General features: G+C 53.9%; 2 protein-coding genes across 2 annotated transcripts in view; one reads left to right on the plus strand and one right to left on the minus strand.

Moving 5' to 3' along the window:
* Window positions 1-20,349, plus strand: part of Snph (syntaphilin) — a 714,025-nt gene that overhangs the window by 221,947 nt on the left and 471,729 nt on the right. The gene's annotated exons all lie outside the window — the stretch shown is intronic.
* On the minus strand, window positions 1,361-13,241 carry Scrt2 (scratch family transcriptional repressor 2). Its single transcript, XM_051143511.1, has 2 exons — window positions 12,984-13,241; window positions 1,361-2,256 (listed from the first exon to the last, which is right to left on the minus strand). Exons 1-2 carry the CDS (start codon window positions 13,114-13,116, stop codon window positions 1,460-1,462), a joined length of 930 nt encoding a protein of 309 aa, XP_050999468.1. The 5' UTR covers window positions 13,117-13,241; the 3' UTR covers window positions 1,361-1,459.

Genomic DNA, 20,349 nt, shown 5'->3' on the forward strand with positions numbered 1-20,349 from the left:
AGGCGCCTGGCTGGCAGTCCCAGCCCCTCTGCCCGGGAGAGTTGCATAGTCGTGGCCGGGAGAGAGCACTCCTCCCGGGAGCAGGCCAGAGGCCCCAGTGGGTCCGGGGCTCAGTCGGTCCCTGGAACCTGGGGTCTCTCTGAAAGAGGAATAAATAAGAAACAAAGGAAGAGGCTCGAGAACCGCTTCCTGGGACAGGAGTGGAAGGCTCAGGAGGCCAGGGACCTGCCCCGAAATCGGACCTTCTGGTGGCCCCTCCCCTACCAGCTGAGGATCAGCAGGCTCCGCCTCCCCCCATTTCTCCAGGCCTCTTCCTGTGGAGTTCAGTGCTTCTCCCCCAGACCCATAAGGGGAGGAGCAGCGAGCTATATGGCCTTGCTGACCCTGCTCCTTGACTTCCCAGTCCAGCTGGGGAAGCCAGACAGTTCCTGGGTGAAGCCAAGAGATTAAATAGAATAAATAGGTAAATAAATAAATAAATAAACAAACACACAAATAAATGAGGAGGCCCTGCCGGATGAGGGGTGGGTCCACGGGTGAGATGCTCCAGGCTGTCCTCCAGCAAAGGCAGAGGCAAACCTGTAGTCCTGTGGGAAGGGATGGTGCTCAGATAACCTGGGAAAAACACAGCTCCAGGCCTGAGGCCTAGGCGGGAACTGTCCTGGGCCAAGTGGGGACACCTGAGAGGGCAGAGGCCTGGGCTGCCTCCCAACTCTGTTCCAGGCTAGGAAAACTGAGGGCTAGAGAGATACTAAAGGGAAGGAGGAACTGGAGAAAGCAGAGAGTAGGATGGCTGATGAGACCCGGGCCGATGGAGGAGGGTGGAAATGTCAGGTGCAATCTTGTGTTTACGTGGCTGGACCTAAGGCCCAAGCATGGGGGTGGGGGTGATCAGGGATGGGTAGGCAGAAGACTCGAAGAGAGGTGAAGATTACATTCCTGGCTGGATGGGGACGCACACGCACACACACACACACACAAACGCAAATTCAGCAGAGACACCCAAGGGATTGGACTGTGTGGTGGTCAGGGAAACTGAGGCAGACAGGAAGTCCAGGGTACATTTGGGTTTAGAATGAGGGCTCCAATAGAGGAATGGCCAATGACTCAGCTGAGAAATAAGAAAGATCTAGTTAAGGAGCACAGCCTAGAGTCGGGCCGGAGGAACTTCCAGCCCCGGGACCCGGAAGAGGTACGGACCTGGTGCCTGAGTTGGGAGCCTTGAAGGCCAGACATGGGGTCAAGGTCCGAGTGGTGGCCAGGATGGACAATGTGGGTGGGTGCGAAAGAGATCCGGTGCAGGAAGTGAGTGGTGGGCTTAGTTGGGGGGTGGGGTGTTGAAAAGAGAGTTCTGGGCCAAGATGGGGTTCACCCCCACCCAGCAGAGGGCGCAGGCAGGGGAGATGCAGACTGAGGGGATAGGAGTGAGCCTCTGCGGGGCATCCGGCATGGCAGAGGCTCAGCTGGCGGGGCCGGCCGGGGGCGGCGGCGGCTCAGCGGCCTTCACGCACGCGGCCTCGCAGTGCTTGTGGAGGTAGGACTTGAGTGCGAAGCTCTTGTCGCACTGGCGGCAGCGGTAGTGCTTGAAGGCCGAGTGCGTCTGCATGTGCGCGCGCAGGTTGGAGCGGTCGGCGAAGGCCTTGCCGCAGTGCGCGCAACCGAAGGGCTTTTCCCCTGTGTGCGAGCGCATGTGGCCCTGGAGCAGCCAGGGCCGGGAGAAGGCCTTGCCGCACACGCCGCACTTGTGGCGCAGGTTGTGCGTGAGCACGTGCATGGCGAGCGCGGGCATGGACACGTAGGCCTTGCCGCACGTCGGGCACTTGCGCGCCAGCTGGCTGTCCAGGCTGCGGTGCGTCTGCTTGTGGCGGCTCAGGTTCGACGACGTGGCGTACGTCTTGCCGCACTCCGCGCATGCGTGACGGTGCCCGCCTCCCGCCGTCGCCCCCGAGCGCCCCGCGCGCTCCCCGCCGCCGCCGCCGCCCGCGTCCCCAGTGCCCGCCGCGTCCCCGCCACCGGCCCCGGCCCGGCGCCGCCGCGAGCGCCCGTCGGAGATGAAGAAGGCGTCCATGGAGTAGCTGTCGGTAACGGCCGCCTCCCCGCGGAAGTAGCGCGCCGACAGGCTGGACTGTGGGCTCTCGGGGTCGCTGTACTCCTCGGACGCCGCGGCCGGGTATGCGGGCTCGGTGGGCGCCAGTTCCAGCCCGGGCTTCTGCTCGCCATCGTAGCCGCTGGGGGGCAGGCAGTGCGCCACATAACCTGCAGGTGACAAAGAGGGAAGTGAGGACGCGGGGGGGGGGGGGCCGGGGTTGGTCCCCCGCAGGCCACCCTACGCCGGTGCGCCCCCAGCCAGCCTGTCCACCCGGGTCTAGAGCCCCCTTGGGTGGACCTCTGTCGGTGCAGAGGTTGGCTCAGCTCTGCCCACTTGGCCTTCATTGTCACTAGTGTGCACAACAGCGCAGTAGCGGTAGCCTTACACTCTCTGTAGATGGAGAGAGACTGAGGCACTGAGGGACAGGCAACCAATTTAAGCATGCCGCACTCCAAAGATGCCCTTCCCCCACCCCAAGAACATTCTCTTTCCACCTCTGTAGCATGGCAAATCTCTGCCTTTTATTTTATTAATTTTCCGTCTGCCCTGGAACTTGCTATGTAGTTAATTTGGCTGGCTTCAAATTGAGAGATCCTCCTGTCTCTGCTTTTTGAGTGCTGAGATTAAAGTCATTAGATAATACAACGACCTTTGCCTTCATTGCATTTCTTGTTTTGTTTTGTTTGAGACAGGCTTTCTCTGTGTGGCTTTGGTTGTCGTGGACTCGATTTGTAGACCAGGCTGGCCTTGAACTTAGAGAATCACCTGCCTCTGCCTCCCGAGTGCTGGGATCACAGATGTGCATAACCACGCCCAGTTTCATGACATTTCTTATCTGCAAAATGGAGCTTAATAGGTGGTGGATGTGTTGTCCCAGCTACACTGGAGCAAGAGGGAGGTTGAAGGAGGAGGATCGTCTGAGGTCAGGAATTTGAGGCCAGTCGGGGCAACACCCTGAGACACCGTCTTTAAATGTGTTTGCTTTGAATGGAACTTGTATTTAGACACCCAGCTCTAGGGTCTTTGAGTGATTTAAAGTTATATATATAAAGATATATATATACATAAAGACCCAATATAAAATGATGGGTCATAAACATGCAAGTATTAAGCACTTACTGTATGTTAGCCTGGACATAATGCTTTACAAAGGTTAGCTCAATCATTAGAAATAGTATAATTATAGTTCCCATTTCACATGTAAAGAAATTGAGAGCGTGCACAATAATTGCTGTATAAATGTTGGCATTATAATTATACTTTTTTTTTTCCCCTCGAAAAAGTGGCTTCGATGAAGATTATTTGTCTGCCTCTCCCCACTACATTTCAAGTTCTCTAGGTCTGTGCACTCAGCCCTGCGTGACGCACGTAGCAGGTGTGCAGTGAGTAAATGTTGCATAAAGGAATCAAGAGTCCAACTAGACGCACCTGCCCCAGTTTCTGGAGGACTTAACAGAGTCAAGAGTGTGATGTGTAATAGAAACAGCAGGATAGAAGGTGTATATGTATTTGTGTGTGTATGTAACGTATGTATGTATGTAATGTATGTATCTATGTATGTATGTATGTTTACCCATGGATAGACACAGATGCTCACTCTCCACCTGTTCGGCTGGAGTTTGGGTCAGAAATCCTGTCATGTATTTGAGTGACTGCTGTGTGGGCAGGCTGAGCCTCTCTCAGGGGACTCTGTAGGGGCTCCTGGAGAGCAGGGGCCACCCCATTTGTCACTGACTCCCATGGCCTTTTCTGATCTTAGTCCTTTCCCTGGGGACCCTGGGGACTGGGCTCCTCTGAGAGCTCCTGGTAGACACTGAGCAAACTTACCAACCAGCACTTAATTACCAAGTGTCCCCATTGTCCTCTGACCCCAGAGAACAATAGGTGTGAGGCCCTTTCCCAGCCTTCACGGCTGAGGAGTGGCAGCCCCATTTGGCCCTCTCCATCTGACCTCAGGGACCTGTAACGCCCCTCTGCCCATGGGTTCCCCCACGCAGGAGCAGCTGGAAGAGGGCTTCAAAGCAGGATTGCAGGGTGTCTGGCAGACTGGGCGCTGTGGCCAGCTTCTTTCCCTTAAAGGGCCTGGCTGACCAGTCTCCAGGCCTCTGCCTTTTCTGGCATTTGGGATGGTCACAGGTTGAACTGTGGACAGACTACCTGTCACCACTGCCAGTCTTGTGTCTGTTTTTCTCTGTCCTATCTGTGTGCTGCACAGGAACCTTTACACACAGGACTGACTGGGGAATCAGGGTGGGTGGCTCAACAGTCAGGGACTCTGGTCAGAAGCCAGGGGACAATGGTGGAAGCACTTCGCCTTCCCTCCAGTCTGGTTTTGGCCTGGAAGGCCCAGACTGCCCACACCAGGAGCCAGGCTGACACTTCTGTCGAGGGCTGGGTTATTTATTTTGCGGCTGCTTCCAGACCCTCTCTCCCTTTAGACTCCCCACGTGGTGTAGTCGGTGAGCTAGTCACTGAGCTCTTACTACGTGCCAGACTTTATACTAAAAACTCCATATCACTTCAAATCCTTACAAAGATCTCTTCTGACAGCTAGGGAAACTGAGGTACGGAGTGATGGGACCTGCTCATGGGATGGAACAAAGAGTGGAACCTACTGCACCGCTCTGCTTGTTCCCTGTACCCTAGGAGACCCCCAAGGACAGGGTAGTATCTGGGCCTCTCTTGTCTCCTGGGCCCCAGACAGTGAGTGGCTCTTAGTAATTGTGGAATGAGTGTCAGAGATGCTCCAGGCAGCCTGGCCCAGCAGCCCAGCAGCCAGGCTGTCAGCAGTCCTGTCCACCTGCCCTTGGGACAAGTCCACACCTCGCAGGCCATGGAAAGGGTCATCTGTCCGTCTGTGTCTTCGGTCGCTGTAAATGAGGTCTTGAGATGAGATCTTTTGGGAGTGGTCGTGTCATTTGGTCTGATCATGTGAGCAGCACTTTTATTTATTCAGTATTTTCCAGACAGGGTCTCACTGTGTGGCTCTTGCTGTCGTGGAGCTCACTCTGTAGACCAGGCTGGCCTTGAACTCACAGAGCTCCACTTGCCTCTGCGTCCCAAGTGATGAGATTACAGATGTGCATACACCACTGTGCCCGGCAACGACCCCAACCCTGTATGTTCTAATATTGATGGAGGGCGGCATATTGGCTAAAAGCATAACTTCGGAAGCAGTCTGCCTGCATTGGGGCTCTCACATTACTGGTCCCCATGTGTGGCTGTGGTGACTTGAATGAGATACTCCTCATAGACTTAGATGCTGAGTATTTGGTCCCAGTTGGTGGCACTGTTTGGGAAGGTTTAGGAGGTGTGGCTTGCAGGAGGAAATGTGTCACCTGGAACAAGCTTTGAGGTTTCGCCATTCTTAGAATGCTCTTTCTGCTTAGTGCTTGCCCTTGAAAATAAGTTCTCAGCTTCCTTCCCCAGCCACGGTAACTCCACTCTGCCATCATGGACTTGCATTCCTCTGGAGCCATAAGCCTAAATAAACTCTTCGCTCATGGTGTTTTATCACAGCAATAGGAAAGTAACTAGCATAGTGATCTTAGTCCATCGGATCATCCCTCCGTATCTCCCCTCCTTCCTCCCCTCCCTCCTTTGGAATTGAGCCCAGGACCTCGTGCATGCTAGACAAGCACCCTATACTGAGTTACTTTGCCACCCCCATCACTGTATGACCTTGGGCACAAGACTTGACTCCCCTGTGCCTCTACAGTATCCATAGAGGACCCTCGACAAGACGTCAGGCTCCGTTCCAAGTGTTTTACATGTGTGAGTGCATCCTGTCCTCACAACAGTGCAGTTAACCAGACATCAAGCCCTAAGGACGTTAAGTGACACACCTGGGGCCACAGTTCTAGGGATGCACCTGGCGACTTATCTGGTCTACTGCCCCAAGTCTTTCCAGCTGGATTTGTGTGCTATGGTTTTCCTTGGCATCCAGCTGGGAGCATCTTACAGGGCTCTTTGTGGAAATAGGGGCGCCTCAAACAACACCTGCTCATTTGACTAGGAATACATTTGGGATTGCCTTGAGGACCAGCACCACAGGCCCAAGCCTGATGTCCAGTGGCTGTGAGATTTAGCATCAGATACAGATGTCAAGTGTCGAAGACAAGTGTGGGAAGAAGGTTGACTCGGTGGCACTAAAGACTTTTCTGTATTGTGGCAGAATCAATCTCTATGTGATGCTTTGTCCCTTCTACATTTTTTTTTAGGATTTACTTTTTTTTTTTTTATTTATACGGTATTCTGCCTGCATCTGAGGCCAGAAGGCCAGAAGACGACATCAGATCACATCACAGATGGTTGTGAGCTATCATGTGGTTGCTGAGAATTGAACTCGGGACCTTTGGAAGAGCAGACAGTGCCCTTAACCTCTGAGCCATCTCTCCAGCTCCTCCTTCTACATCTTAACTCCCTCATTACTCCCCTTTCCCTTTCAGTCCACAGATACCTCCGCACTGGGTGACACAGGGCAAAGGACTCAGGATCAGTCCACCACATTTGCACAAGGGAGCTGTGCAGGTGGAATAGAAGGCAGAGGAGGCAAGACATGCAGGGAGCTCAGTCCAACACCGGTGCGTGGGACCCAGCCTCTCAAGCCATTGTCATTATTACCCTTGTGTTCCTGATGATGTCCAGCGACAGAATGTCTCAGGCTGCCGCGTGACCTTGGGCAAGTCACCTTGCTTCCTTTGCCCTAAACCTTGGAAGATCCTTTGCAGACCATAACATCGGGCTTACAACCTTAGCACAGAACCCACTCATGCTTGCCCTTCGCTGACAAGCAGAGAAAGGTCGCTTTTGATATGGTCCTGCTAAAGTGGGGCACAGAGGGAAGACACTTGACTCCCTCCCTCTGTCCCTCACCCCCTGACTCCTGTACATAGACCATAGCTTTGTGACCTCATGGAAGTCCTGGTGCCTCTATAGGCTGAAATCTCCCCCAGAGACACGGACCAGAAGAACCTATGCCATACTTATGGGGAGGGCTCAGCAGGTATACCCCAGAGCCTGCACACTTAGGACTGCAGTATCCATTTATAAAAAAAAATGGTGCCACAGGAGTGAAGGGAAGAAAAATGATAAGAATTAATGTGTTGGGGCCCCTTTGCACCACCTCATGCACTTGCTGGGTGAGGAAGAGTCTCACAAGCGCTACTGTGTCCTCTAGACCTGAGAACACATGCCACAGTATTCCAGAAGCCTGCTGAGGGCAGAGGACTTGCCCAAGGTCACTAGATAGGGAGTCAGGCTTCAGAGAGAGACCGGAAGCCTGTGGAGAAGGGAAGAGAAGCAGCTGGGTGGGGTGTCTTCTAGTGCTGCCACACAGTTGGCCTGGGTCTCATAGGGCAGTAGTGGTATGATGCAGTGGAGAGAAACTGCCTCTCTGGAAAATGGTCCAGCGTTCCTGTTCATTTCTGTAAATGATACTCAACAGTACTGACTCACACTTACTGGGCATTTACTGTGTGTGTGAGGCCCTTGCTGAGGCTAATGACATTAGCTCAAGTCTAAGGTCAGACCCACCCATACCTTTCTGCAGAAGCCGGAGAACCCGGAGAGGGGCCCTCACCCTCCCAGGATCACACAACAGGCTCTCATCAGAGCCTGCTGGTGGCCTTTTCTTAATGGATCCAGCCCAAAGCCTTTCTCCCCAGTGTCTCCCAGGACTCCTAGGATGCCAGGTTTCCTCCAGGGAATTCCTAGCTTCAGCCCCACCTCCCTGTTCGAGGACGGGCAGAGGAAGGGGCAGCTGGGCTCCTGGAGAGGACTCATCCCACTGCAGTGGGGCCGTGAGGCTGCTGTGTGGGTATATTTAGAGCTATTTCTTGCTGTGCCAGGGCCTCAGGCCTCAAGAATCAGCGCCAGCCAGCTGAGCAGAAAGCCAGGTCTGTCAGCAGCAAAGCAGGATAAAAATAGTTTCTCCTGTCTGCTCATAGAGCCGGGCAAAGGGGCTGAGTACCTCCCCCTCCCCCTATTATAGCATCTTTGTTAGCTGTTCCCTGGGCACTGGACCAGAATGATACCCACCTTCTCCAAAGGCCTGGCAGCTGGTACCTCTGTTCATCTGCCCAGAGTGGTGCAGGGGGCAAAGTGAGGGGTCTGGCTGAACACAACCAGGGCAGTAGAGCCTGAGGCTGATGCCCACTGACCCAGGCCCAAGGGGCTTCTAGAGAATTCCGGCTCTCCTCCCCCACCCTGACTCCTGAAATTCCCTGTGTTCTGGGCTTTCCTGACAGTGACCCAGTTCCTGTGGCTCGCAGGGAGGGCCTTCAGCTCTGTGGGAATCGGTAGGAAGGGCCTTAGAAGGGGCTGTGGTGATGGGAGTATGTGGCACCGGGTTGAAGTTGTCAGGCCTGGATGGTGAAACGGTACCCTGCTACAGTCTAAGAGGTGCTTTGCCTGGCTCCTGGGCTTCCTAAGCAGTGAGTATGCTGTGTGCATATGGCACACCTCCTCCTCAGTGCTCCTGCTTTCTGCCCCTTCCATTCTCTGCCCCAGAAGGTGCCATCAAAAGGCCCCCTTCCGAAATCCCTTACTCAGAGGCTGGCAGCAGTCGCCCAGAAAACACAGTGAGAAAGCTGTCTTTGAGCAGCGTCTCAGCCAACCCTCACTAGGGCCCTCAGGCTGTGGGCCCTAAAGCACCCAATGTGGATGTGTGGCAGGCTCCATCTATACTTTTCAGATTCCTCCAAGCTTTTTTTTTTTTTTTTTTTTTTTTTTGGAATGTGTACACGTTTGTGGCCCCAGAGACTGTGGGCTTTGTACTGTGACTGACGTAAGGGCCTTGACCACCCTCCCACTCTCTCAGCCCCCAACTGTATGGGTCCCAGGTTCCATATTCCATGTGGGCCCTACTATTCCATACTCACACTGAGCCCCGATAATTCATAGGGAAACTGGACTCCGGTCCTCAGTCAGAGCTGAACTAGGTCATGCTCAGCTGTTTCTTTCATGAGAGAGAAACTGAGGCTGAGGAAGATGAGCTAAAGCTACCCAAAACATTCTATGCCAGCTGGGCTCGAGATGGACCTGGAATGACCTTGGACTGGAAATTGGTCTGGATCTTGGTGCTGGACCCAGAGTCTTGAGGTAGACCAGGCTCTAGGCATTGGATGAATTCTAGAAACCAAACCTGGTCCTATAACCTTAGACATTGACCTTGGCTGGACCTAGAGTCTGGGCCTAGTCCTCAATCTGAAGTTGTATATAAACAACAGCCCTGGACATGTACATTAGCCTGGATCTGGACTCTAGACCGAGATCACTATGCCTAAGGCCATGTGGTTACAAACACATGGGCCTGCTGTGTGCCCCTGAGCACTTACCCAGCCTTCTCTGGGTTCCCTCTGTTGAGGGGCTGGGGTAGCCCTCTGCATCCCCAGATGGACTTTTCTGAGGTGTGGGAAAGATATACTGCAACTCAGTCTATTTAGCTGGGCTCCCAGACCCAGCTCTACAGCGACTACTCGGCGCCATCAGAGGCAGTGAAAGGAAGTGGGAGCCGGTGTAATGTGGTCATCTAGATAAGCCCATGGGTAGGATAGGAGCTCTCCTCTGCCTGCCGGGGGAGGCTTAATGTAGCTGCAGAGGGCAGACAACTGTGTTATTGGATCGGCATTGATCCCTGTCTGCCAGGGAGGGTGAACTCTGAAAGGGTGTGGGTAGGACAGGGCTGGGGTAGAGAGGGGGGCCCTGGCTCCCAGCTGGAGGTCAGAGACAAGTGGGAGGGGAGGTGGGCACTCCAGGAGATGTCCTTGGAAGGGAGACCACAGAGACCCCTGATAAGCAGGCGGAAAGCAGCTGCCTTGTCTGAACTGCAGAGTCCCAGCACAGGGCAACGAACGGGCTCAGGCTGGGAGGGTGGGGTTGGTGGAGTTAAGAGGGCCAGGTTTTGGGGGGCATGAAAGAGAGTGTGGGTTGGCACTTCCCAGAGAGATAAATCTATGCTCAGAGACACCCTGGAAGCAGAGAGAAGAGAGGACTCCCTGGAGGCAACCAACTGTAGAAGGGCACGTTGCCAAGGGGAGAAAGTGCATCGTGTTGAAAGGGGGGACTTAGGCCTTGTTTCTCCTAGGAGCTCTGGAAGACTCTATCCTGGGTTTTTCCAACTTGGAGGGGCTGGTCCTTCTCTCTCTGCGGCTCTGTGGGCTTGGAGTTAGTCTGGAACCATGTATACATAATGTATACATAATGTTTACCTTCAGGGGCCAAAAAGGGAGTAGATGTGGGGGTGGGGTAGGGTAAGGGGGTGTTCTCTAAGATTTCTCTAGACTTATTAGGCACTCCCAGAGCTGGAGGGGTCCACCTCCTTTGGGGTTCTGTGCCTTTATAAGCAAGCCTTTTTGACTTCTGCATTCATAGTTCCCCCCCTTCCACGTCCCCCACCCACAGCCTCATCCTAACCCTGCAGCCCAAGCTGCAGAAATGGCTTGTAAAGGATCTTTCTAATAACTGGAACTACCTCTGGCCCCCTCCATCCCCCATCCTTCCTTCTCCCTCCATCCCTCCCCCTTCCTCTCTTTCTTCTTGTTTACCCAGCACACTTACACATGCTGAGAGAAAGAGAGAGAGAGAGAGAGAGAGAGAGAGAGAGAGAGAGAGAGAGAGAGAGAAAATGTCAGCTCAGCAATTTTTCACACTTCCCTCAAATGCTCAGCAAGGTTATCTCCAGCAGAGCGGAGAGACAACGGGCCACCAGAAGCCACGCATGCTCTCGGAGGACCTTCAGAACACTTACCCACGCAGGGAGCCCTCACTGCCCATCCTGGCCACACCCCATCGAAGGAGGAGGCCCTTGGAAAACAAGACAGAACAGACCCTACGTTTTCCAGCTGAAAGGCTGTAAGGGCCATCCTTCCCGATTTCCACACTGACCATTCTCACCAGACAGGGCAAGGTGGCCCAGGCTGGGTGCCCTGTTCTACCATGAGGCAGCTGCCGGGGACCAAATCTGGGAAAACTTCTGGGAGGCATAGTATGGGTGAAATGAGCCCCCAAAGAAACCGTGACAGTAGATCCTAGTATTATTCCCTCAGCCAGTGTCTCCCACATCAGTTAACCTTCCGCAGAAACTGAGCTACTCAAAGTTGGAAGGACGCTTTAAACTCTTGCACTGCCGAGGAGGCCAAGGACCAGAGAAAGGAAGGCACCTGCCCAAGGTCACAGTGCAAGTCACAGATCCAGAGCTACCCTACTGAGCCCTAAGCCAGGCGGGGGACTAGGGCAGCTCCAGGCTTCCCCAGAGGCCAGGGGGTTGAGCCGGTTAGGAAAGGGACAAAGAGGTGGCTCTAGGCTGCTAGCCTGGTAGGACCCGACATAGAGACACTTCCGTCTCCATTTGTACTGCCTGTCATCGTTCATTCAGGGGCTTTTCCCCAAAGCCTGTTTGAGCCAGATTCAAAGCAAGGCATTCTCTTGCCTCACTCCTGAGGAACAGCCTGAAGTTTTGGCTGTGTGTGAGAAATTCTCCGGGTTTCCTCAGCTGGCCCAGGAACAGGATCAAGTGGGCCACAGGAGTTTCATGTCAGTCTCCTAAGGGATCCAATGGGTTCCAGCCCTGCAGAGATTTCACTTTCTGCCAGCTCCCAGAACACAGTCCCCAGCTTTGGCACAACCCCAGGTCCACCACCTCCTGTCCTGCCAGCCACCTCCCTGGGCTTCTGCCTTCCACCACAAGGTCCTCGAGGTCAAGAACAGAGGACAGCAGAGTGGGAGATGTGGACAGAGGAAGGAAGTGATGCCAGGAGCGGAGGGGCTCCAAGAAGCACCCCTGATTACTGCCTAAGTTCTTTGACCTTGATGAGGTCACAGACCCATTGGCTCACACCTTCTGTTTACCTGGCTTGGTAGAGTGCTGGCATGTAGCCGAGTGCTTGGAAATCACCTAGGAGATGCCCCCGACCTCCTGGGTTCCTGACTGCCCCTTGAGCTGCCGGTTCAGACTCATCCTTAGTGCCGTGCTTCTCTCTCTCCATCCTCCACCTCTGTGATGTCAGATGTCTCACCACCAAAGTGATTTCTCCTTCCCAGACACCTGTCCTGGAAGGGCTGTTGAGTGCTCTTGTGATCGCCCTCCCTTGGCGAGGAAAAGGTTCACAGAAGCACCCTTATTCTGCTATCTGAGGGTCACCCACTTTGGGGCTTGAATGACCTCTCTTGTCCCCCAAATCCTTCTCCTTACAAAAACTTGCTCTAAGAAGAGATGGGGGTGGGGGTGGGGCAGGATGTGGAGGGTTTCAAAGGAGCCGGTAGTTTGGGTGGGGGTGAGAAGCCATAGAGAGCGGAGTGCAATACAGGGGACCAGGAGGCCCGCTGGATGAACCCTTTCCAATAATCTCATCCTTTGAGTCCCTAGGACAGGCCCAGCCTTTGGCAGGCATGTGACGGAGGGTAACAAAAGAGTTGGAGAGAGGAGGGCTGGAGAGCACTTGTCTGGCATTGCCAGGGGGAGTATGGTTGAAGGGAGGCGGGGTGATTACACTTTCCCCAGAGAGCCAATCTCCTTTCCTTCAGGGATTGGCAGTCCCGGTCCCTTACCTTCCCACCAGGGAGCATTCAGGCAGCCAGTCTCTCTCCTTCAACAGTGAGAGGGTACTTCAAACCGCCCCCCCCCCCACTAGCCATTTAGGGGTGTCTCTCTGTCACCCCCCCACTCCAGCCAAATTCTAGGGCCACAACTTTCAAAGTCTCGGCTGTCGCGTGGTTGCGGGATGAGCTGACCCTACCACTTTCCTTTGTAAGACCTAGTCCCAGCCCCGCCCGGCCGGCCCTCAGGAAGTCCCGGAGTCGCACACCGCCGGAGATGTCTCCTCCAGGGTTCCTTCCCTGCTGCGGCCCAAGTTGGGGAGCCCCCCTCCGCTCCCTTCCCCCAGGACCCACTCACCGTTGTCCCCCGGAGGCCCGCGGGCGCCGGGCAGCACGTAGGCAGTCTCCAGGGGGTGGTAGGTGGGGGCCGGCACCCCGCTGCACTGGAAGCCATCCGCTTTGATCTTCTTCACAAGGAAGGAACGCGGCATGGTTCCGCGGGGCGGGGGGCTCGCCGGGCACGGACGGCCTGGTGGGGGAGGCTGCCGGCCGGCGCGATTGGCTGTCGGCGCAGGCTTCAGCACTGGACAGCTCCCAGCGGGCGGGCGGCTGCGTATCCGGCGGGGTGGCGACGGTAGCGGCTCAGGCTTGGGTGCCGCTCGGGCGCGGCGGCGGCGGCGGCGGCGCGCACACTGGCGGTCGCAAGAGCTGTGCTCAGCACTCCGGCTGCCGGCTTTATATGGGACGCAGGCTGGAGGAGATCAGGTGGTCCCCCAGCAATGGAACTGTTCAGCGCTCTAATCCATCAAATGTCCCCCAGGACAATCGCTCCGCACACGTTCCCCCTGAACCAGTGGTGGGGGCAGGCTAGGCGTAGAGAGGAAAGAGCAGGCAGGAGGGGAGAAAGTGAGAGGGACACAAGCGCGCGCGGGGGGGGGGGGAGTTGCGGGGGGGGGAGAGGAGAGAGAATATGAGAATAAATCAGAATGTGTGTGTGTGTGTGTGTGAGAGAGAGAGAGAGAGAAAGAGAGAGCGCAAGAGAAGGACAAAAAGGCAGGAGAAGCAGACAAGAAAGGCACAGGGAGAAAGTGTCAACACACACTCAGGCACCCGCAGGAGAAATAAGAGAGGTCACACACAAAAAGGCTGCTACACACACACGCACACACAAACACACACACGGGGGAGGGAGGAAAAGAGGTGCGAAATAGGGGGAGAAGACGAGGAGATTGAAGCGTGAGCGGCCCCACGCAGGTGGGATTCAGGCACATGAGGATTCGGGGAAGGGGGGGGGGGCAGGAGTGAGCCGGCCAGTCACCACCCTCTGCCTGTAGCCGGCCGCCTCTGCCCCAGTTCTGAAGTGGCAGTGTGGATGCCCAGATTTAACGAGGTGAAGTCTCCCTGCCCCCAGCTTGGGCTCCTACTAGAGCCCCCTGTTGGGTTTGGGATTCAACTTTCTTCTCCGGAACCGGTGGAAGGAACGGGTCCCCCATGCCGATGACGGCCTCGTTCAGCCGGTCCTGTTCCGGTGCCTAGCTTAGGCGAGCGCTGCTAGAGGAAGTGAAAATCGCCCAGTAATTAATTTCCCTGCTGCCGGGGGGTGGTGGTTTTGACACATCGGAGGCTGTGTCTTTCCCTGAAGCGGGGGAGCAGACAATAGAGACACGTGGACTACGAAGGGAGAGGGGGAGAGGGGAGGGGGAGCGGGGCTCCTGCTGGAACTCTTTGCAGGTCAGCTCCTTTGTCTCCGGAAGGATCTAAGCAGACCCCCCCCTCCCCAAATCCAGTCCAAACCAGGGAGAGCAACCATGCCTTGGAAGGACTACGGAGTTGGAGAGCTCAGTCTCCTGCTCAGAGGCAGCCAGGCAAACCCTGGGGTGGTGGATCAGCCAGAACAAATATGGGGTGAGGTCAGTGTGTTGGAGTCCTAGTATTGGACTCTGGGGATGCCGGGCTCTTCCTGGCCCATATCATCTATTATGGATGCAAAGCTGATGGAATGGGCATGTCCTTGGGGACTGGGTCCTCCAGTACCAGTAGGGAATGAAAGACCAAGTCACATAGCAAGTCAGCAGCAGTTTCCAAACCTGTAAGTGTCCTCTAGCACCATGAAGTCAAGAGCTAGGACAGTCCTGGAAGTCTGGCTAAGAAATCTCCCAGTAACATTTGGGTACCCAGTCTTGCCAAGATTCTGTACAACCAGGGGAGTCTCTGTTCATCTTCCTAGTCACACTGCTTCCTGTTCTGCCCCTTGGGACATTGTTATTATTATTGCCCTCAGATGACCTCAGCCCTTAATCATGGTCTTCATCATCATCTTGTGCCTCAGCCTCAAAGAGCTTTCTTCCAGCTCTTCAGCCTGACTACCCTTTAGGTCTCTGGGAAAGATGATGAGGTGTCCTTTACTCCAGCTTATCCTCAAGACCTATATGAGGAGTAATATCCAACAGTGGGTGGCCTTGACTTCCATCATTGTAGACAAAGCCAGCTTGCCCACCAGTCTCTGAGCCCATAAGCTAAGTAATGCCCATACCTGACACAGCATACTCTCAACAATGTCTGCTGCGGTCCCCCAGCCCTCTCAACAGTGTGTGCTATGGTTCCCCCAGCCCTCTTGCCATATAGCTGTAGAACCTTGGGCAAGTTGCTCAGCTGACGTGTGCCTTGGTTTCTGCATTCATCAATGGAAACAACACTTGCTGTCAGCTCAAGTGTTGCTGGGAGCACTGTAGGAGTTGTCACCTATAAAGGGATTAGAATGGTCAGGTTCCGTCTGTACAATTGTGCGTGGAGGACCTGGAACTCACTTCTCACATGGTTATGGACTAACACTGAGGTAGGCGTCCTGAGTCCCCACTGTCCGGAGGCTGATATGCAAGGACAGTGAGTGAGCACCAAACAGGAAATGCTTAAATCAATTCTGTCCTCTCAGAGAGGTGTTTGGTGCTCAGAGGGACCTAGCAACAGATGATGGAGGGTGCTGGGGCCTTTACACAAGAAGCCAGCAGAGATCCCCTATGAGAGGTGACACCTAAGCCAAGATGCAAGCCAGCCGTAGAAAAACCAAGCAAGACGGTGCCACGAGGCACCCCATGTTTGAAAGATCTGGGACGGCAATGGGCGTGAACTTGTTGAAGAGGCAATAAGGCTAGGAAGTAGGCAGGGACAGATCACAGAGGGTGTTCACAGAGCCCAGAGTAAGTGAAGACTGCATTACAGTGATATTGAGCCCAAGAGTAGATAGCCCAGTTGGTTGCATTGGCTTCCTACCTAGAAGAAGCAGCCTTGTGATTTGGGAACAAATGGTGGTGTGACCCTTGCTTGTGGTATAGCTGTATCTCTTGGTCTGTGCTGAGTATTGGGCTTTGTTTCCTCTGCGAGTGCCCAGGGCACTGCCATGAATTAAAACAAGTGGGTGTGCCAGGCATGGTGGTGCACGCTTTTAATCCCAGCACTTGGGAGGCTGAGACAGGTGGATTGCTGTGAGTTTGAGGCCAGCTTTGTCTACAAAACTAGTCCAGGACAGCCAAGGTCACACAGAGAAACCCTGTCTTTAAAAAATAAAAAAAATAAAAACAAAACAACAACAAAACCATGGCACACACCTTTAATCCCAGCTCTTGGGAGGCAGAGGCAGGTGGATTGCTGTGAGTTCGAGGCCAGTCTGGACTACAGAGCAAGGCCAGGACAGCCAAACAAAACAAAACTAAACAAACACACACACAAAAACCAAAAGCCAAGTGGGTGCCAAGAGGCTCACTTATGCCTGTTCAAAAGTCCCACCACTCCAACTCCCTGTCTTAGAGATGGCAGAACGGAGCCTAGATTGCTTACCAAGGCCCCAAGGGTCCACACTGTCTAGGAAGGAGCTGGGTCTGGACTCTGCTTCATGAGGATTTCCCATTGGACCGGCCACAGAATAACCCATTTTTTCACTGACCGACAAAGTCCCCACAGAGTTGATGTGTCTCAGTTCACCAGTATCCAGCTGAGGGTAAGATCCCAGACCTTTGACCTCATGCAGAAGGTGACATGTCCGTCTTTAGCAGATGTGATGGTTAGTTTTGTCAACTTGACACAGTCGGGAACCACCTGGAGAGTATCAGTAAAGAATTGTTTAAATCAGCTTGGCCTCTGATAGAGCCCACGAAGGATTTCCTTAATTGCATTAGTTGATGTGGCAAAATACAGCCCACTGGGGGTTTGGGTCCTGGACCATATATGAGTGAAAAAAGTAAGCTGAGGGCACCTATGCGTTTGTTTCTCTCTCAGCTCTTGTCTCTGGGGTACCGAGCTGCTTCTCTGAGGTTGTAACTTGTAACCTGGATTCTGAATGAGAACCAACCTGTCTCTGCTAACTTCTTTTGTCGTTTTGTTTTGTTTGGTTTGGTTTTGTTTTTCCAGACAGGGACTCTCTGTGTTAGCCTTGGCTGTCCTGCACTTGCTTTGTAGACCAGGCTGGCCTCGAACTCACATAGATCCCCCTGCCTCTGCCTCCCAAGTGCTGGGATTAAAGGTGTGAGCCACCACGCCCGGCTTTGTTGTTTCTTTAAACTCTATGTATATGAGTGTTTTCCTTCCATGTGTGTGCCTGGTGCCCAAAGATGTCAGAAGAGGGCTGACCCTGGAACTGAACCCAGGTCCTCTGCAAGAGCAATGAAGAGCATTCAGTGCTCTTAACTGCTGAGCCATCTCTCTAGTGCCCCTAGCTTGATTTTTCTCAGGATATGTGTGTGTGTGTGTGTGTGTGTGTGTGTGTGAGAGAGAGAGAGAGAGAGAGAGAGAGAGAGAGAGAGAGAGAGAGAGAGAGAGAGAGAATCAGAAATGAAATTAAGATAGCAGCTTAAGAAGAAGCCATCTGAGGACCTGAGGTTCAAAGTACCTCTCTAGGGACAATGGGATATACTGAGCTATACTGCGGTGGCATAGCTTCATCACTAGGACACCAAGAGGGGCCTCTGTCCCTTGTCTTTCACAACATGAGCTTACTGTTTGTCCCCAAAACAGATAAAATGAAAATGCCCTAATTCCCCCATGGCATTGGCTACAGTATTGAAATCAGAGGAAACACCCAATAGGCCTGAGAGAAGAGGTTTTAGAAGGAGACCTCAGTGGGGGGATGGGAGGGGCACGTGGCTTTATGTTAAGTGAAGGACGTAGACTCCAGTCATCTCCCACAGCGGCTTCTGCAACTGTAAGCCCAAGTCTGAACAAACAGGCACAGAAGTGGGGGCGGGGGAGGGGGCGGCTGCTGAAACTCAGGGTGTTCTCATGATGCTTTGATGGGCAGAACAGTTCAGTCCAGCAAACACTCCTCCTGAGCGTTTCTAACCACTTACTTCCGAGTTAAAGGAACTGAGTTCAGTAAAGCATGTCAGGATATCCACACTGTCCTTTTTGACTTGGAGACGATGATGGCATTGCTACAAGGTTGCAGTGATGACCAGATGCCAGCACACTGGTGCAGTGCTCATTGTAGAGCCTGTTCCACAGTGAGCCTTGGCACAGCCTCCTGGGGCGAAGGCCCTGTTACTGACTCAGGACCTCCTGGTCCATATGCAGAGAAGCTGAGGAACGTCCCGTGTTTATGTGGCTCCCTTCCTACTTCCTTCTCAGGCTTGCTATAAGCTTAGCTTCACTATGCCAGCCTAGCCTACTCTGTCCCCCAACCCACACCCCGCCCTGTTAAGCATCTCCTTCTGTCCTGCTTTGCATCTAGACAGGAGTCTCATCTGTGTGACCTTAGATGGCTGACCGTATGCTCTGAGGTTACCCAGTGTAGCTGTGACAAGGGGTGGGCATCAGGGATCTGCACCTGTCACTGTAGGGAGCAGAAGGAACACCATCATGGGAGTTAGGAGCCTGGTCCCTGCTACGCTCTTCTCCATCCTCTCTCCCTTCTGGGCCCTAACTTTCTTGTCTGTTGAATTGGAAAGGGACAATATGGTCCCTGAGCTGCTGTCCGGAGCTGATAATGGAATCCTGTATGAATTCCAAGGAGAGGAGTGGCCACAAAAGCATCGGTGCTGCACTGATGGGGCTCTTCTCCAGGAAGCTGTGTGCGCTTCCTGTGTCCTGTGTCTCAAGTGCGTTTTTATCCAGACCCTCTTCCTCAGAGGAGGGGAAGGGTTGAACCGGAAGTATCTTGAAGCCGGAACCCCATCTTCAGAGATTTGATAGATGCCATTCCTGCTTGTGTCTTTCTGGTCATCCCAGAAGCAGATGTGAGGGAGGAGGTGAGGCCAAGGAGGGGTGCTGGAATAGCACCTGTGACCACAAGGAGCACCCCCACAGGGCTGTGCTCTGCTGCTGGGAAGCCAGAAGAGGAAGAAAAACCAGAGCTGAGCAGCTCTGACTGGAGCAGCTCAGAGGAAGTCCTGGCAAGCCTGACTTCCAGTGGAGGCATACCACCTGGGATCCAAAGGCTAGTCCCGGAGGCCCCTGCTAGACCTTATGGTGGGTGGTGAAGGGCCTGTGAATGAGACATCAGGAACCCAGGCCAGAGAAAAAGCCAAGGGCATCGCCTTGTGGTTACCCCATGCTTTCCTTTATTTGTTTTGTAAACACAGAGTTCCAGGCTGCATGCCAGGGACAGACCTATGCACTTTGCAAATGGTGCTTAGTTCTTCTACTCACCCTAGAAGGCAGGCGGCACCGCTGGGCCCGTTTTACAGCCAGGAAAATTGAGTTCAGGGAGAATAAGTAACTCACCCTGAGTCTCACAGCCTGTTCTTGAGAATCACTGTTCTCTGCAGGCAGCACACTCCAGACATCCAGGCCTCGCCTCTCCAACCACACTGCCCTTACTCCAGCTGCAAAGACCCGGGCAGAGATTTCTCAAAAAGAGATCTTAGGAACATTTGCATTTTCACTCCTACTGGCTCAGACCGTTCAGATCCCTCACAGGCTTCAGGGAAGAGCTGAGCAGGGGGATCCTAACCCTCCGAAAGCACCTATGTCCCCTAAGCTCTCCAACCCCAAGGCCGGTTCCCACTGCCTAGAGCCCTCCTCACTTTTTTCTTTGCTGTGCGTTTCCTGAGCACTTACTGTGTTCCAGGAACCCAAGCTAGGCCTCCACGCCCATTACCGTGCTCCCCATCAGGATGAAGGCACCAAGGCTCAGAGAGCTGACATGCCCAAGGAGATCCAGCTGCGACCCTGCCTTGCCTCTGATCAAACTGCCTGGGTGCAAAGCCTTCTTTGTCATAAATCACCAGGGCCTCTCTTCAAGATGCCCAATATGTCAGTGCCGGGTGAGTGAGTAGACAGACTGCTGCAAGGAATGTCCCTGCCCCTCCCACTTCTGCCCCACTTGTCATAGCCCCACCATGGGCCTAGTTCTAGGCACGTGATGGGAACTCAGTGAACAAACTCATTGGAGTGAACAAACCAATGAGACTCCCCCTCCTGTGACCACACCCCTCTGCTCACCTTTGGCCAAGGCCAGCTTGTACTTTGATTGCTTATGTTTTGGGGCCATTGCAGCCCCACCCCCTCCACCCACACTCACCTCCTCCACTCCAGCCCCCACCCTGTTTTAGAGACATTCCCTGGCGAGAGTCTTTCCTTTAAAGTTGGAGATACTTCTGTCCCTGAAATTCTCACATTTCAATACCTTGCTGAGGGCTTTTGGGAGTGACTGGCTGGCAGGAGGTTGATCATGCAGGTTCTTCAGGGCCAGGAGACTTGGGAAAGGCAGGCTTCAGCAATTCCCAGTGGTAGGG

The sequence above is a fragment of the Acomys russatus genome, chromosome 4 (assembly GCF_903995435.1).
Source record: "Acomys russatus chromosome 4, mAcoRus1.1, whole genome shotgun sequence".
NCBI lineage: Eukaryota > Metazoa > Chordata > Mammalia > Rodentia > Muridae > Acomys > Acomys russatus.

Excerpts from the sequence above, each read along its gene's own strand:
- Scrt2 (XM_051143511.1), bottom strand. The coding sequence starts at position 13,116 with ATGCCGCGTTCCTTCCTTGTGAAGAAGATCAAAGCGGATGGCTTCCAG. Across the intron at positions 2,257-12,983 it reads CGGGCCTCCGGGGGACAACG|GTTATGTGGCGCACTGCCTG; the intron begins GTGAGTGGGTCC and ends TGTCACCTGCAG.